The sequence below is a fragment of the Homalodisca vitripennis genome, chromosome X, assembly GCF_021130785.1.
Source record: "Homalodisca vitripennis isolate AUS2020 chromosome X, UT_GWSS_2.1, whole genome shotgun sequence".
Lineage (NCBI taxonomy): Eukaryota > Metazoa > Arthropoda > Insecta > Hemiptera > Cicadellidae > Homalodisca > Homalodisca vitripennis.
In genome coordinates this window covers 37,638,685-37,658,296 of record NC_060215.1, presented here as the reverse complement: position 1 = coordinate 37,658,296, position 19,612 = coordinate 37,638,685, and the positions used below count along the sequence as shown (strand labels likewise).

The window sequence follows — 19,612 nt, the reverse complement described above, 5'->3', positions numbered from 1 at the left end:
TAAGAATCAGCCGGTACAGAAATCTTTTTAAAAATAAAGATATAAATAATGTATATAATTTTATAAAAGCTCATTGAAGACTGCTTTTTGAAGTTAAATTCCTAGTTTTGGAAATATATATCAAAATGCTGACAGAAAATAAGGGCTGAACGAATAGCTGAAGAATCTTAAAGTACTCTTTAAGATCTTTCAATAACCTGAGAAAACTGTTACTGACCTGTTGAAGGCTTGCGAGGCGCAGGCGGTTGTGACGAAGGTTTCCGTGAGCGGACTTGTTCGGACTGAGTCGTGGAGTTGCTCGGTTTGCGACTAGTGTTTCTTGATCCCTGTAACATGAATATGTTCAGGATCATTATTATTGCTTTCCAGTTGAATAATTGATTCCTTATTATTTTCTAAGGCAATGACAGTCAAAATAGCAGTACATCATTATTTCTTATCTTAAATACATGGATGCAGGAGACAACATGCAGAAATTAAATATTATTTCTTAAATTTTTATGTTATTGTTTGAAAATTTAATTAGTAACCTTTTACAGAATTATATAATGAAGTTTTGATATAACATACAGTTGTCAACAGCAATCAGCTTATATGGCAATTTGAGTTTCTGTAACAATTCTGCTGTCCTCTTTTGTGAAAGTTCAATCTAATTGGAAATTATTTGGCCTTGTATAAGGTTATTTACCCATACTAACTAGTGAATTTATAGTTGTTACTCCTCTCATTATTACAAATTCTTTAGGGAAATATTTTTATTTAAAAATTTTTGTTTAATAGGCAATGCGTTAATTTAAATAGTAAATATAAGCATGGATTAAAAAGTCCGAACAAAGCTGATGGTACAGCTCATGAATGCCCATAAAGGGGGGTCACAAGCTATCTAGAAATACTAAGTAGATTCAGATACTGACAGTATGGTTATGCTTAAAAAATCAAGCAATATATGTTAATGACCCATTTAGTGGTGTTTGAACACAACTCTTGACCATATTTTTAAGTTCTTGAAAGTCAAACATTTCCTGAGGTAGGACTCCTGGACTCCTGTTTTGTGGGGTATTCAAAACATCACAAACATCTCAATTTGTCAGTCCACTCTAAAATAATTTACTTTCAGTTAGTAGCATCTTTTGAAGGTACTGACATCATATTGGATTATTACTAACTGCGATTACACACACAAATTTCTGAGAGAACTGAATTTTCTCAAAAAATCTTGAGATGCCAGAGACAATTTTTGGCTGTTTCAATAGAATCCAAAGATCACCAGATGGTGAAAGATGCATTCAGGATTATATGCCTGAAATGAAACAATGATTTGCTGGAGGAGAGTGTGAACCAAAAAGGTAAAAATTGTTTATTCAACCAAGGTTAAGGAGACTTTTTAGGTTTGTCTAAGAAAGAGACAAATTATTACAAATGTGTAATATAAATTATTACCGTAGAGACTGAAAAGTGACTTTAAAATACATTAAATTTATGGTTGGCCCACAAAAAGTTGTGTTACATAAACACATCAGCTTATTTCTTTGGAGTGGTAGCTACCCCTTACTGATATCTTCAATAAATCTTTCAACGAAGGACACTTTCCCTCAGCACTGAAAAATATCAAAAATCTATCCTAAATTTAAGGCTGGCAGTAAATCAGAATTAAGTAATTACAGACCCATTTCATTACTACCAACTGTCTCAAAACTTTGTGAGAAAATTGTTCTCGTCAGGCTATTAGAACATTGCAGGTTGAACAACCTGTTAAGCAGCTCTCAGCATGGCTTCGTCAATGGCAAGTCAACAACTACAGCAATGATTAGCTTGATAGAATCAGTGACTGACAGCATAGAAAAAGGCAACCTGACTACAGCTATCTTCTTGGATTTGAGCAAGGCTTTCGACTGCCTGGGTCATGACCTCATACAGAAGAAACTAAAAGCACTTGGTGTAACAGAAACAGCTCTGAAATGGTTTGAAAGCTACCTCAAAGACAGAAGTCAAATAGTCGAACTAAAGTCTACTGAAAAAGGGTTAACTAAAGCATTCCGATCACAACCCCATCCTATACATAGAGGTGTCCCACAGGGATCCGTGCTGGGTCCAGTGCTTTTTATTCTTTTTACTAATGACCTTCCAGAATACTTACATGAATATACTAAAACTTTGATGTACGCTGACGATACAACCTTAATCCTTGACAACAATACACCTGAAAACCTTAGTGTAAATGCTTTTATTGCGGTCAACATGGCATATCAATATTGTGATATAAATGACTTAGTGGTTAACCCCTCTAAAACTACCCAATTAGGGTTTAGGGAGAAGAACAGGACAAATTAATTGCTCACCAGAAGTTAACTTGGTTGAACAAACCAAATTCCTCGGAATTACAATTGACTCAAGCTTATCCTGGACACACCCATATTGACCAGCTATGCAATAGACTAAACTCAAGCCTATATGCACTCAAACAGGTTAAAGAAATTGGTGATCTGACTACAGCATGTACTGCCTATTTTGCTCTATTTGAGGCACATATAAGATACGGTCTAGCTGTATGGGGAGGGACATCAAATGCTAACATGACCAGAATTCTAATCCTTCAAAAAAAAGCAATAAGAATCCTTGCAAACCTTCATTTCCGGGAAAGCTGCAGAGAGGTCTTTGCAACATTAAAGATCTTGACCGTGACCGCTCTCTACATACAAGAAGTTATTTTATATGTTGACAGAGAAAACCTATCAAGGCTTGAAGACCTGCACTACTACAACACCCGCAACTCAACTATGTATCCACTGCCCATTCACCACTTAGCACAGTATGAAAAAAAACCATCCTACATAGGAAGAAAGCTGAGCAACTGTCTACCGATAGAAATAAGAATGAAGAAGGGGAAACAGCTAAAGACTGAACTCTATAAACTGCTCTCACACCAGGCCATCTACACACTTGAAGAATTTTACCAAATGACCAATCCCTGGACATTAATATTCTACTCTAAATGTTTTATGTCACCAATTAGGTTTATTAATTTTTGACACTATCTCTGTACTTGATGTATATGAATAAAGAACATTTTGACTTTGACTTTACTTTGGAGGTAGGATTCAGATTTTGTTACATCCCTCCTACTCTTTAGATTTGGCTCCCTCACATTACTACTTGTTACCTAAAAAAGCCCACTGAGTTATTCTTAAAATGACATTGCAATTATTGTGGAGATGAATGCTAATTTTGCAGAATTGAATAAACATGCTTAAAAGATTAGTGAAAGATAATAAATTGTAGTATATCTGAAAAATTAAGTACTTTTAATTTTATACTGACTTCCCAAACCACCTTTGAACGCTTGCTTTTATACGGTACCTGCTTATCAGGAGTATTTCTTCCCTCAGGATTGAGGTAGTTGAGGAGTTTCTGCTCTGGACCGAAGGTACTCATGGTGAGTAGAGTGTTGGTGGGCTGTGCGGGTACGGGCCGGTACTTGGCACGTGGAATCATCACAGTGAGAGACCGATCTCGCTCCATCGTACCAGCCGGTACCGGTACATGAAGTGGTGCCGGGCCCTTGCTGTGGGCCTTCCTCAAAACTTTCTGTCTCTGGGCTGTTATGGCAGCCTGCAAAACCAAATTTCATCTTAAAGGACCAACAATGTGATATTCAGGTTTAAGACACGCCATATACACTGCAAAAGATTACCTGTATAAAAAAATATTGTCATTTTTTAATTGTCAAAATAAAAAAAAGAAAAACAGTGATTCTTACCAAACAAATATTAAATAAATTAAACAAATTTTGTTTATAAACCATTTTTAGTACTAATAAATTAAGACTAGCGCAATATACCGGGCTTACATAATTAAATCACAGGCATTAATGGAACACTTAATTAATTCTACACTGCAGACAAGTTACTAATCTTATAAGTTGAGTATCACAGCACAGATCGTTTATTGATAATTGGAGAGGAATCTTTTAAGTATGAAACTTGAAAATTAATACTAACATTATTTTCACTACCATGGTAATCTGAGCAATGAATTTCGCTATAACTTATTATTAAAATCATTAGCGATCTCAATAGCTCTCTATTTTTTTAGTTTCATCAACCTAACCAATCACAAAAAATCATGGCATCCACAAATCATTTCGTTATTACATATTCAATCAGACGTTACTTTTGTGTTGAACAAGTAGTATCTGATCACATTTTTCACTGTAACTGTTTACCTTTTTGGTATTAACCGATTCTTCTACTTACTTACCATATTGGCAAGGATGTAATAGTTCCACAAAACTAAACTAGAGTGCTCTGTATTTGGTAGATTTAGAGATATGCTGCTCAGAAAGTTTATTGTGGAATGACTAACTCAGGTATACTTATACAGTTTATAGATCCAAGTAATTTTCATGAGATTCAAAAATCCAGAGACACTGTCTGTTATTGTAGTATTAACTGTAAAGAATGTTCAGATTTAGTTTTACTGTAAATTATAAATTTGGATTTAGTGTATCCTTATCTAGAGGACTAGTGTGGATATATTAATAATGCTTGTACCTTCCAGGAACTGTGTAAAACTTCTCATTACAGTTTAATTTTTAAACTGAACACAGATTGAAAAACTGTACTATAAATTAATAAACACTTTTAGACAGCTGTCTTCATTTTTCTTGTTTAAATGATACCACAGAATTCCTATTTAACAAGAACAGCAAACGACAGTTTGCTTTTTAATAAAACATAACAAACAAAGATTATGGTCTGGCATTCAGTTAATTTTCATGCCTTAAGAATTTCTTCACCATTGAGTCAGAGTTTTTCACATGAGGTTTGAGAAGTTAAAGGTCTTCATCATCAATCGGAGGGTATCCGATGGTTGAAGAACTTCATTGGCAATAGGGGGATATTTTAGTATTCAGAAGTCTTTGTCATCTGCAGTGCACTTTATTGTTTATAAATATTTAATATTTACATTTTGAAATATGTGTAACGCATTTTATATTTCGATACACAAATCAATTCAGCCATTATAAAATGTTGGACTAAAAATTTATACCAACATGAGTTTAAGTGGCTAAATATGTTCATAAGAGCAGCTTCAGGAACTTTTATCCAACATGTTTATTTGACTCACAATAAGCGTAAAAAACAAACATTTAAAAAATGTAATGAATCGTTAGGAATTTTACAATTGTTTATTTGTCTGTTTTTGTTATATTATATTTGTTTCATAAATTCCTTCTATGTGCCACAAATTCATATACAATGTGGGTATTATTAATATTGTATTTACAAAGACTTATTAAAAAAACCTTTTTACTTACATTTTGAGCCTTTTGTCAATAATTTTAGATAAACAAAATTATTCAGTATTAAAAAAAAGTATTTTTAACTTAAACTAAAGTAATTAAAATATTAGGATGCTTACAATTTTCGTACATAAAATGTTTATTGATTGCATATAATAATCAATTGTCATCCTTTTTTTGTATATTATCTTTAATAGTATAAAACCTTTATAACAACAAAAATCATGGTCAATCTTAGTATTTTATTTTTATAATTTGATTATAATTTTTATTATTTTATTACAATAATTGTAAAGCTGTTTTAATACACTGTATTAATTTGAATAGTTAGTATGTGTTTTTCTAAGTTTTATTATAATTAATTTTATTATTATTACTGGTAATGGAGATGATTTTTAATTACAATAACACATATAAAAATAGAATGTTTAAAAGTGACTGTAAGATGTGCGGGGGTGGGAACTGGGGAGAGAGTTTACAAAGGAAGGGGAGGGAAAGTTTTTTACAATTGCTTCTACTTGAGATAATGACACAGGCACACAGTCCTGTTGTTCGTGTTTGACACAGACCCCATCCATCCATTTGCGCGTTCACTGCGGTAGCGAGTGCGGGGGAACTGTACCCCACAACAGAGTTGTATTCAAATGAAACCGACCAACAAAAGCGATTTCAAAAGAGAAGGTTGGAGTCCTTCATTGTAAGTGTTGTAAGTCCTTGCATTTGTTCTGTTGTTGGAATCCTCAAAGAGTAAAAAGTTAAAAGCAAATATTTATCATTAGTTTTAATAAGTCCACAGTTTATGTTGTTCTACAAATAAAAAAATTATAAATGGTTTGATGAAAGACTATGTCTATGTGTGATAAGATAAATTTATCATCTATCCTGGAAGGCACCATTTAAAAAGATACCATTTGTTTTATAAAATTACCATTTCCGATATACAGAAAGTTAATTGGACACAAACATTTAACCCGAACTCCTGATCATTTTCTCTGTACTGGCTCACATTTTCATTTCATGTTTTATGAAATTAGTACCTGCAATATATTAAAACATTACAACACAATATTTCCAGAAAAAAATATAGTTAATATATCAGCTTTATTGGATGTTTTAAGTAATTAAAACTTTTTAAACATTTTATAAAATTTTTCAAAACTTTGTAACAGTAGATTTTATTTTAGTATCTTAGGTGAAAATATTTATTCACAATTTTTGTTGTTGTTGTTGCCAGCTGATCAATAAACATTTTGGAATAATTTTCGAAGTATGAAAACTATTATAAGAATCAATTGGAAACCAACCCTTTTTTTATAAACACACACAAATTTCCAAACTGCTTGGCACCAAATGTATGACATTACCAGTACTAGGAAAATATTTGTAAGTCAATTGCTTAATTGATTAACGTGTTGCAATGGCTTTAAACTTAGTGACAATAAAACTTTAACTATAGTGACTGACCCAAAGTCCTTTGTTAAGAGACCTTAGGCATGGGTAAAGGAAGGTCATTGTGTTATTTGCATATGTAAGTGTGCCAGTTATTGGCTTCTTTTATGCTTTATTAGTTAGTGTTTCCTAAAGTCATTGCATGGACAAAAGTATACACTTTACAAGAAAAAGCGTTTAGATGTGTATTAGTTATATATTAAAAATGAGACATCTCCCATAATACTACGATAAAAAAGGTGTTAAAAGTGTTTTAAATTTCACATTGTTCTCATGGGGTACTTTAGGTCATTTTACCAAAGCAGGATATCTGTTGTATAAGCAGTAGCTGTGAGATTTCATGAGAACAGTTGGTTTTGTAACCATAATTACTCACTTAAATTGTCACACTTTAGCTTAGAAAAAAGATATTTTAATGAGCGTTGAATTAGTAAAGAAATAATAATTGCATCAATTTATTCCTTTAAAGCACTCAGTGTATTGTTAACATTGAATATAAAAAGATGTATTTTATGAGAGAATTTGTTCAAGATGTGCTTATTATTTAAAGCGATCTCTCTTAAAAGTGGCTTTCATGAATGTAATTAATTATAAAGAAGTACTTTTAATGTTCACAATAGCAAGAAATGAATAAAATACTGACAGTTACTAATTTTACATAAATTGCACCAAGATTTACTCTCTAATGAGGTTTTGAGAACAAGTGCGCTCTTTCCCATCCCTGACAACTTTAATTTGTTTACGAGCAATTAAGCTATTCTTGTGTGTGTGTGTTTCATCATTGCAATGGCTTAATTAGTGTTTGCAAAATTCCTTTAGGTGTTTAAACACTAATATTATGTTAAATTATGTTCTTAAAAAGTGTTTATATTTAAAATTATTTTATAGGAGTTTGATTCCTCAGTAAACGAATAGTGAAAATAGAAAATTGGGACTGATAATTTATAAACTGAAAATGTTTACACATTAAAGAACTTAAATGCTCATAAACAGTTTAAAGTTCTGAGGAATATAAAGGAGTACACATTCTTTAAAGTTTACAAAAAAATTGATTGTGGTGCAATTTTAATAAAATTATACACCAAAAGAATTTGATTAATTTCTGGATATTGTGATAAAGAAAGTATGAACATTTATAAAACTACGCTAAGGTCAGAATAATCTGAACACTTAATTATTACAGTTGTTTAGACCAGAATGTTTAAAAATTTATTGGTAAGGAAATGTCCTTTTCCTTTTCAATCTTAAACAGCTGCCCCGTTGCCCAAATACCACTATTTAGCACAGTGAATTTAATAGAGAGAAAGAGAAAACTTTCAAAATATTACATACTTATATAATTCATACCAATGAAGAATTGTGACTTCTATGTAATTATGTAAGTACTTTAAATTTTGTATTGAGGTTATTCTTAGGAGGTAGCTGCGAACTTAGAAAGATTTATACTAACTTATCCTACATTTTGGAAGGCATTGTGGAACAGCAAAAACTTTTTTAATGTCCTAAAAACGTTGAATAAGTTTTTAATGCTTGTAGACCATTGAATGCCTGGCTATATGACATAAACTGCAGTTCTACAAAACTTCTGTTTTAAAAGTTATGAAAGAATGAATTAAATTTTTTTTGTTTTATGCCATTGAAACCGTGATAGAAACTATAAGGATTGTCTGATTTTAATAACACTTAGCATGTAAATCTATTAAAAACCTCAAGACAACTTTTTAGTTCTGAATATTTTTGTATCCACTAAATCATGATTTTAACTTAACCTAAAATAATCATGTTTCAGGTTTACCTAAAAAATTTAAATTAGTAACTACTAATTATAGAAAACTTTCTAGTGTTGACTTTAAGATTTAATGAAAAAAACTGTTAATAACTTGGACTATCTAGCAATTTTGTGCTTAATGGATATAATTTATTGTACAGATTTAAAGAATAAAAATCATATTCCATTCAAGGAATAATTTTATTTCATAAGGCAAGGCAAAAGTATCATATCATGACATTACGGTAACATATAGTACATATTTAAATTGATTTTTATCTAATAATTTATTGTTTGACCACACCACAGTTTGTTTTTTAGTTTTCAGAATATTTTTTTTTTAAAACAGTAATAAAAACTAAGACACTGAGTAGATAGAAAAATAAAACTGAGCTAAAGTAGTGGGAGTGACATTGTGTAAGCAGTGCTCAACTGTGTAGAAGCAGAAGGGACAGATTTCCTTTGAGGAACAAACCAATTACTCACAGTGGCTCATTAATGAAGTCTCTTGTTGGCATTTATAAAACGAGGAACAGATTGTGTTTTCTTTTCACAAGAGCATTGAGAATAATGCACAATCTGTCTCCAACTGACCACCGCAAACCTCTCTTTATATCATCACGAATTTTGACTCTTTCAAGTTTGTATATTTATGTAAGATAAAGACACCTTTACTAATAAAAGTATAAACAGCTATCATACAACACAACATTTCATCTTTTGCTTTTCTCATGTTGCAATGAAATTTGAAAAATCAGCTTTTTAGATGGCCTGTAATATTGTTAACAAATTTCTCTCCTCTAGGATGGTTATTGATTTGGATAAATAATTTATTCTAAAAATAAAGAACTTTTTAATTTTAGAAGTGTGTTATTCAATATTTTGTGTTCTTTAATAATGAGTTAATATTTTAGAATTTTCTTAAACCTTATGCTACTAATTTGGCCATTTTTGTCTTACAGATTTTAATGTACATAAAAGAAATTTTAGAATTGTTTAATTGGAGAGTTCAATCCACAAGACCAGAAACCAAGACTTGATCAATCAGAATGTTGCTAGGCTATAAAAAATACATATCTGTATTTGGGCATCAAACTCTTTAACAATTTACCATTAGTAGCAAGAGACATTTCTTGTAAAAATGTTAAAACATTTGTGTCTAAATGGTTAAAGCAAAAGGCTTATTATTCTAATGAAGAAATGCATTCTTCTACTGTAAGTGATTGTATTTTCCTGTGCTCTGTGGCTTCTTATGTACTAGATAATTTTACAAGCTGTATTCTTTTAGGCGATTGTTTAGATTTAAGGGTTTATATTTATATTTTAATGTATAATCCTTAGGCATATTTTACTATGACTTTGTCAATACATTGTTAGGTGGGATGACAATAAAATATTCTTGATTCTTCATATGTTGTCTTCTGGATTTTGAAAATATATTTAAATACAACTATGGATGTAATATCTAAATGGCCTAAGAAAATTCATCGAATTTCTTTCAATTTGTAACCATTAGCCAATTTATTCTGATTTAATTAACAAATTAAAAAATTCAAATCTATTTGTTACAAACTGTAGGAAATTTACCTACAGGATAAAATAATAAAATGTTGTATGAGGATCAGGTCTACTGATTTGGTAATATTAATAAAAGAATATTTTTAAACTTCTGTCTTGTTCATACCAATAGTGTAGCCTTATGCAAGTTTATTAGACAAAGAGAAATTTCCATGTCAAGACACTGCAGCAGGTTTGAATTTTCTAACCACTATAAGCTGCCCCAGTAGGTGTGTTGAAATAAGTATTGGGAGAGCTGGTTTGTATCGGGCACAGTCTTAAGTGTCGGATTTTGGATCTAAGTTACAGATAATACAGAGTTATATCTTGTCCGTTACCATAGTTTTCAATCAGTACTTGCCACTTTCACACTGTTTTTTACTACTAACCACTGTGTACTGAAAGAAAGATTTCTGTGTACCCTCTTGTAGACTTATAATTACAGTCCATCTGGTAAAAGAATCATGGTTTAAGGTGAACAAAAATACTGTCCATCTGGTAAAATGTTGTGATTTCATATTTTCTTAACTGTTTCCTTGAAATTATCTTCAAGATTAGACATAGGTTTTTACCTGTTTGATGTATGCAGGCGGTGTATGTTCTACACTACCCTCACTGCTGGTATCTAGACTGACGATGGCTCTCTTATCCGGCGCGGGGCCACCACCGGTGCCTCTGTAACGTCGGTAGCCTCCTCCGGGCCTCACAGGGGGCCCTCTCATGTCTCTGCGCCTCATACACGCCAACACACAGCACACTATCAGGAGAACCACCAGACACACACCCACTGTCACCAGTATCAGCAACATCACTGTAACATCAAAATGAGATTAGAGAACAGTTCTACAAAAGGTTATCTTCATTCTGATGTAGGAAATACATCTTTCAGTACTTGTAGATTGTTCAAAACTGATCTTAATGTGTCTCCATATTTGCTGCCTCATATAATCACAATACTAATACATACAAAATATCTGTTAAGTTTTATTTTTATTAAATAAATATAAGTTTTATTCTAAACAAATGAGTTTTAAAAATAAAAACAAACTTTAGGAAGAATACTCTATAAAACTCTATACTTTTAAAGAAATTCTATTAAACAGTTAAATGATTGATCTCTTGAAGCCCATGGACCATTTTTTGACCAGTACATAGGAAAACAAGAATGAAGAAACCCTAAAATTAATAAATGAGGATTAAAAAATAGTTTGCTGAAAGTTTTGATTGTTACAGTTTAGAAATTTGTTTCATTCTGGCAGTTGACCTGATTGGGCTGCTGGTCAAGTAGATATTTAGACCTTGAAATCAAGAGTTACCTTTGAGATTGATCTGACATGTGTCACCTCCGTACCACTGGAAGCACTCACAGACAATCTCCTCATCGTTACGAGAGTAGCAGGTGCCATGGTAGTTGCAGAGTTCGCACCCAATCTGCTCGGCTGCAACAGCAACAATAATGTATTAAGGTTTTTATTTTAGGTATTTGAGATACAGGTAATAAATTTAATATACAGAGTGTGTCTGAAACCATACAAAGAAGTTTTAGGTAACGATATGAGTTTTTGTCCTATGTTAACTCTTGGGGAAATCACCCTTTATTGTTTGTGCTTTTTTGGTTCTCTTAGGATAAGAAGCTCTGAGGTTAGGGAACAAACCCCCACCAACTCCAACAGTCATCTCCCACAGTAGACTAGACCTATCGAATTGCCCATGGATCCCAGAATCTCGACATTTGCTGTTAGTGATGTGCCGCTCCTGAACGTCCATAATGTATTATTTGGGCTTACAAAGTTCCCTGATGCCAATAATCTGAATTTTATGTAATAATAATAATAAAATATAAAAAAATACTCTGAATTTTACTTGTAAAATTTCAAAATATTTGATCATGAATTGGAATAACAAACAAATTTTATTAGAAGGTAAGTAGTGTTGTACATAATTTTAACACATGGATTCTTAGTTAAAATGAAAGAAAGGAGATCAATAGGATTTATTTTTACCTGAGCAGATTCGACCAGGGTACAAAGTATTGGGGGACAGGTCACTGAAGCCCTCCTTGCAGCTGCAGGTGTAGGTTCCCCTCAGGTTGAAACATTGTGCATCCTCAGAACAGTCGTGGTATTTGGGATCTGTACACTCGTCAAAATCTGAAAAGATAAGTAATTATAAGCAGGGATTATAAAACCTTTTTAAAAGTATGTTGTGTTATTTTTGTTTTTAAACTTTTGCCTCCATTAGTAGGGAAAGTTGAATGAGTAGAAAAATGAGAATATAACTAACAAGTGTTTATTGTCTGATAGTTATTTTCATATGAAAATAACTATCAAATGAAAATTCAATTGAATATAAAATCAAATATCAATTTGAAATGTTAAAAGTAAATTTTAAGATGTATGTAGATTGTCTGTTACAAGAGCGAATTGGTAACTGTTTTGTTTATTATTTTTGAAATTAAAGTTAAGTCAGTTTAAATATGATTTATGACAGAATTTATATGCAAGTGAGAAAATAATTTTATTCAAAGTTGTTATATTATACATAGTTCAGGTTATATAAATTACATATCATATTTATTTTAAACTAAATAAATTTTGGTTATATTTCTGAATTTTGACGTTCACATCTGAATTTATATTTTGACAATTATTTAAGAAATATTAAGAAAGAAAGAAAAATCGTTCTTAAATATAAATATTCTTATAATTTGGAAAACAATTAAGAAAAAACCAATTAAGAAAATTTGGAAAACAATGTTACATTTTGATTTTTTTGATATTAAATTTCAAATTTTCTATTTTGATAAAATTATTGTTATTTTATACACATATAGACTACTGAATACCACCTGAATACCTTAAGCAGAGTAGGTAGATTACTATAAATAAGACGTGAGAGAGAGAGAGAGAGACAGAGAGTGAGAGAGATGGAAAGACAGGGAAAGGAAAGGGCTGGGGAGAAGGGGGGAAGACCTCATTAGTACAGGACAACCGCTTGAGAGCCTCTCAGCCATCCAGACATAAATTACAGAACGTCTTTTATTTCCGGACAATTATTACCCTGGAATGGTACTCTGGAGACATTAATTAAGATGCAGGCTTTTCTATGGTGGTTAATTAAGTGACTAATTGATTCTTGGATATACATTGAACTTTTAATTTCCTGAGAATTGTTAGATTATACATTTATACTAAAGAAATAAAAATTTATTATTTTGTACCGGCTGTCTACTAGCTAGAATTGTAATACCACATCACAAGTTTTATAATACTGAGTGAACATATTTATAAATTTTAAGTATGTATTGTAAAAAATCTTTTAATTTACCTTCAGTAACAATACACAAGTTTTATAATACTGAGTGAACATATTTATAAATTTTAAGTATGTATTGTAAAAAATCTTTTAATTTACCTTCAGTAACAATACAACACTTACACTTTCTTATTTATAAAATTAAGGTGTAATAGTCTTTAAACAATGTCAATTTGAGATAAATAATCAATATGTACAATGTGCTCACTTACGATACAAAGTAACCATACACTGATAATTTCATACCTTCAGCAAGTAAGTATTGTATTTGTTCTTTGGCTGCATATACTTCAGTGCCTCCTAGACTGTAGTTGTTACTGCGGAGAGATTTACGAAGCACATCTTGTAGCCTCGATTCTTCTGTGTTATCTGACAGCTAACATCCACCACAAAGTATTAATACAAAGAAAGAGTTTTAAGTATGAATTATGGTGAACTGAGGGCTGAGTAAAATATTAATTTTACTGTGCAAAACTTACTTGAACGTAAAATTTAACAACGGCATTGTCCGGCATTCTGGCAGGCTCAAAACCTCTAACTTCAACTCCATGGTATATATCTCTGAGATCTGATTGCATCACCATCCTGTCAAGACCCTCTCTGGTGGCATCTACCAGACGCTGATACGGTCCAGAGTTGGGATCCTCCAATGGTCCTGTGTACCGGATGTGGTCCTTGCCATATCGATCCAGAACCAGTCGCATAGTGTAGGTGTATGTAGCTGTTTCAGATACACAAATCATAAATAAGACAGGTTATCAAATGGAATAATACATTTCTTTAAAATATATAATTCTTCTTCTAGTTAGCATTAATTGTAAATAATTAAAATACATTGAGTGTGATATCTTAAAATAAGAAGCAATAATAAAATCTAGATGATATCAAATATTAGTCTAACATGAGGTGCAGCAATTGTTTTTCTTAATTTTTATATCCCAAAGACTAAGAATAGGAATGGAAATAATTATGAGTATGGAAAACAAATTAAAAAAAAAAATTACTTACGTTTACAGGGTCTGTCAGGGAACATCCTTGCAAAGCCAGGTCTGCATACACATCTCATGACATTATCAATCTTCTGACAGAGTTCATTCCTGGAGGCTTTACATTCTGGCCGACACCCAGAATCAGAAGAGTGATGGGTCAAAACATTCCCTAATAGAACGTTAGGTCTTATCTCATTTGCTTCATCTGGAACTTGAATTTCTGGAGGAGGTCTATTATCCGGTACTGGGACTGTTTGGATTTGAACCGTCCCAGGTTTCTTGTCAGTCATGACAACAAATATTGATTCGTTGTCATGAGGATTTTTATTGGGTTTGTCTTCATTTTTATCAGGAGATTTTGTTGTTTCTGTGTTTTCTTGAGAATAAACAAGATATTCTTCTGGGTCCACAGAACCTGTGTAAACAGTTGAAGTAGCTTGAGGTATGGTTGTTGTTACTGTTGATAAAATACTTGTTTGTTTCACTAGTGTGTGAACTTCTGTGACTGTATCAAGGAGGGTTGAAGTTTGTGTTTTTGTTAGTACCAATGTATGTGTTGATGGTTCCTTACCCTTGCTGTGGACCACAGTTGTTTCAGTTGTTGTTACAGTTGTTGTTTGTGTGTGGGTCACTACAAATGTTGTAGGTGGAGGTGCCGTAATTATACTGTCTGTTTCATATAAATCATCTTCAGGTCCCTCAACGGTCAAAACCACTTTGTGGTGGTCATTTTTCTCATCAGCATTTATTGCATTGCTTGGTTTTGTTTTATTATAATTAGGTTCAACTACTACACTGATAGCAGTGTGATGGCTTTGCATTGATTTTGTTGGTTTGATAATTTTTGTAGGGGTCACTGGACGAGTGAAAAGGTTTCCAAAGATTGTGGTTACACCTGTTGTTACTAATACAGAAGAAACTTTATTTGTACTACTTGACTGATCCTGCTCTTTTACTGGTGTTGCGAAGTGGGGTTTGTCATCAATGATGGTCTCTGATCCTACAATAAATCCATCCTTCCAGTCTTGAGATTCAACTGGCTTATTAACCGCTGTAGGTTTAATGATATCTGGCATCATATCAGTCACAGGCACTGGTACAGGTTTACCAACAACAACAGTTTGTAAAGACGGTTGAGATCCTGTAATTTTGATTTCAATCTCTGGCTTAGGCCTATGACCATTAATAACATTTGTTAAAACCACTTTTGAATCAGCTGTTATTACTTCTGGCTGCTGTGGTTGCTCTTCCACGGTCAAAACACCTTGCAGAACAGGGTTCATCATATTTTGTTGTGCTATTATTATGGGCTTTGGTTCACTCTGAGATGTCCACTGCGTGAGAATTTCTGGTTTGTGTGTTGTTACAGGTTTCTTTGGCATAAGTTTATGAAAGTAGTCTTCATCAGGTTTTGGTGGTGATAATGTTTCAGGCAGTGTTGGTTTTCTGGAAGGCTCAAGTTTTGATATCAAAGCTGGCCTAGGAGGTGAGTCTTGACTTGGTGGTGGAGGAGGAATCTCAAATTTATAAGGAGGTAGTGGTCTAGGTCTCTGTGGTTGAAGAATAGGCCTTCTGGGGGGTCCTCCTCCAAGGGTGAGGACTGGTCGAGTAGAGGTTTCATCTAGAGAATGATAATTAGTTTCTGGTGGTGGAGGAGAAAGTCCTACTACAGTATCATCTTGTGAATTTCGGTCAAACTGATTCTGAGAAGGATTTACAGCACTGGATGGTCTTGGTGTGTTAGCTTGAGTATCCAAGTCAACAACGGGAGCAGTGAATTGGGGAGGTGGAGGTGTTTCATAGACTGGAGGTGGAGGTGGTTTATCATCAAGGTTCATTGTAAGAACTGTATTATCGTGTATTGGTTTAGGCTGATTATTTTGTACTTTCTTGTTATCAAAATAAGCCGAATCTACCATTGGGTGGTCATTATGAAAATTTCCTTGATTTATTGCAGCAAAGAGTGCAGGGCTGTCAAAATTTAATGGTCGATTATTATGGTTAAAACTTTGCTCTTCTTCAGGTGTAAAAACATGTGAACCATCAGGTCTTAACTTAGTTGGAGAACCAACGGCTAATATGGCTTGAGATTTATCTGTAAATTTGTTCACACCTGGTCTTCCATTTATTATTGGCGCTTGATTATTTATTGTGGATATACCATCTAGTTGCACAGGTTTTGAATTGACAACTGAGAAATTTATTTCATTATTAGGTCTTGGCCTTTGATTGATATTTGTAGTGTACCCATTGTTCCCTTGTCTATCATCATCAACTGGATCTATTGGCATACTTGTAGATGGGTTAGCAGATAGTTCCGTAGGTAATTGTCCTGGCCGCAGGGGTCTAGCATTTGACTCCTGGATGACTTCTTCACCATCTTGTTCAATAACTTCATCCCCAAAAACAAACTCGTCATCATTGGGTCTTCCATCGGTTCCAGTATAACGAGTTGGCGGGGGAGGTGGTGGTCGTAAGTACTCACCTAAGTCAGAAATATCTGTTTGACTAGGTTTCTTTTCTAAGAAATATTGTGGATTAATGAAATTTTGGTTTGCTATTTCAGGTCTTCTCTTATGCTGTTCGTGTTTTGATGAATACACTTGTTGATTTCCTGCGGCAACATTGATACCATGAGGAGCAACTGGAACATCTAAATTGTTAGCATGAATAGGAACTCTAGCTGCATGAGTTATACCTTCCCCTTCAGATACAGGTCTAGCTGTACTTAATGCATCTACAACATGATCAACTTCAGCATCAGGATAGGGTGATGGATCATTGAATATCTCACCTTTCTGACTGTGTTCTCCACTGTAGATAAGTGCTGTTGAACTACCATGAGGAATTATAACATTTGCTACTTGAGATGGCTGGATGTTAACAAGAAGAGGATTTAATGAAGACTGATCAACAAAATCTGTATTATCTGGTAAAAGAATTGGGGAATGATGAATGGGATTAACATATTCTACATTGCTATTTATTGTGTTCAATGCTTCAGTGTCTGTGTGCGCTATTGGCCTGGTATCAAAGTTGTTATTTGGAATATTGTTGTAAACCTGAATATTTTGTTGTGGTCTATAAGGCTGCTTACTTTCCTGGTGTGGTCTCTGATCAGAGTTAAAAATGTTTGGTTCTTTCCTTGGAGGTGGAATATAATAATCATTAGAGTTTATTGGTGAGCCATTAGCAGGCTGTTTCTTAAAGTGTTCAGGATACTTGAAGAATTCTGGATTATAGTTGATTGTATCATAATTGTGCAGATGATCTCTATGATATTGGGTTTCACGATGAGGTGGTTTTCTATAGTGAGGTTCTCCTGATTGATGATGAGCAAGAGGAATATAGTGTCCATTGCTATCTCGTGGTGGCCATTTGGAGTTGATTTTTGGGAGTGGTGGAGGCTTCATTCCAATAGGAACATCATCTTTCCTGTACGGCTTATGGCCCAACTCTGGAGGCCTTACTCCATGAACAGAAGGCCTTCCTATGATAACATCACTATTTGCTGTTATTACTTGCCCTGGACTGATAGGAATTCCTCCTGCCAAAAGAGGACTTTCCATTGTTGGTCTTCCTAGGACTACTGGAAGTTTATTCCTTTGATTTGTATCAGGGAAGATATTGTGTCCTTCAAAATTCTGACTTTCTTCAGCCACAGAATCTGCAGCTAATCCTCCAACAGGAATGTATATAGGAGACCGAACTGGTGGTTTTGGACCAGCATATGTCATCAAAGGATTCTTTCTTAGATGAATGTCATCGGGATCATTAGCATTAAGTTCAACAGAATCATTTCTTCTTTTTTGATCTGATTTTAGGTTGTTTTTTATTAAACCCGCCATAGCATTTATAACTGGACCAAGAGCATTGAGGCTGTTAATTCCCAGAGAACCCAGTTTCAAAAAATTACTTACAGCAGCGTTAGACCCTGTTCCAGTAAAATGTGTTCCATCTGGATGTTTACTTACAGGATCAGACACTGGAATAATTGACACGTTTCCATTTGGATCTTTAAATTTGATTACTTGTGCTCCTGGGAGCAGCGTTGCTCCATTTTTGGCTACAGTGGAACTTGCTAGGATAGAAGTCTTGTACGAATGTTGTGCTTCTTCGAGTTCAGAGTCAGAATCTCCTGTTGTAAGTGTCAGTGCTTGTGATTCAGCTGCTGACAATGACTCTGACTGTGGATTTTCTGTACTAGGCTCAGTTGTATCTTGATTTTCTGTTGTTGTCAGTTGATTGATCTTAGAGTGACCAGCAACTTCAATACCCAAAGTACTCGATGTTGACGGGGCGAAGTCATCAATCTGGTCATTTTCATCAAAGAATATGATAGTAGATCCTGTTATGACATTATTGTTTGATGAAGTATCTTCAAAAGATGATGATAATTCACTTATAGGACTAACAGTTTGTTTAACCACTTGCTCTCCCACTGCTGTTATTTCCATTTTCTGGCCATCATTAAGTGTTGCTGTTGCAACTATAGGAAGACTGTCTGTTTGTAAAGAGCTTCTTAGTGAAGAAAGATAATTAGCATCCAATAAGTCTGTGTTGAGTGTTTCTGTAACAATGTTTTGCACAACGTTTGTCCGTGAGCTTACAACAGTTGAAGGACTCTTTCCATTATTGTCTTGCAGCAACGTTGTAAAATATGTGAAAGTTGTAAGATATGTTTTTGTTGCAAAGACATTTATGGGGTTTTCAGAAGATGATTCAACTTCAGGAGCTTTCGTGGCAGTGATCTTTTCACTTTTTTGTGTCTCTTCCGTGTTTGTGTTTGTCTTTTTAGGAGGAATCATAAACTTCTCTGTGACTATGTCTGAAGAAGTAGCCACCTCAGAGTGTACTACTGTATCATCACCATCTAACATAGTACTGAAGTATGTGTAGGTAACAAAATATGTTTTAACTACATCAGTTGTTAAAGCTGTTGGTTTAATATCCACTGAAGAAACTTTGTTGTCGCTTTCTGTTATAATTACTTGAGTCATTACGTCTTTGGTGCTTACAATCTTGAAATCAGCCCCATCTGCCAGTGTCTTTGTGAAGGAAACTGTAACACGATAAATATTAGAACTAATTAACAACTTAAAATCTGTTTATAATGCTTTAATATTTAAAGGTAATGTTTAACAGGTTCAGTGCATATTTTAACTAGCCAAATATCCCAAAAAGAGTGATATTTTCTCCAGCATATCAAGATATAATGGAGTATCAAGAGCT

The 19,612-nt window shown here is 33.5% G+C and overlaps 1 protein-coding gene across 1 annotated transcript in view; it reads right to left on the bottom strand.

The window, feature by feature from the left end:
• The window catches only part of LOC124368921, a 185,471-nt gene that overhangs the window by 9,790 nt on the left and 156,069 nt on the right, over window positions 1-19,612 (bottom strand). The window contains 8 exon segments of the mRNA XM_046826467.1: window positions 218-326; window positions 3,358-3,609; window positions 10,649-10,887; window positions 11,393-11,515; window positions 12,080-12,226; window positions 13,638-13,767; window positions 13,871-14,112; window positions 14,400-19,442. Of these exon segments, the coding sequence (XP_046682423.1) occupies window positions 218-326; window positions 3,358-3,609; window positions 10,649-10,887; window positions 11,393-11,515; window positions 12,080-12,226; window positions 13,638-13,767; window positions 13,871-14,112; window positions 14,400-19,442 (6,285 nt within the window).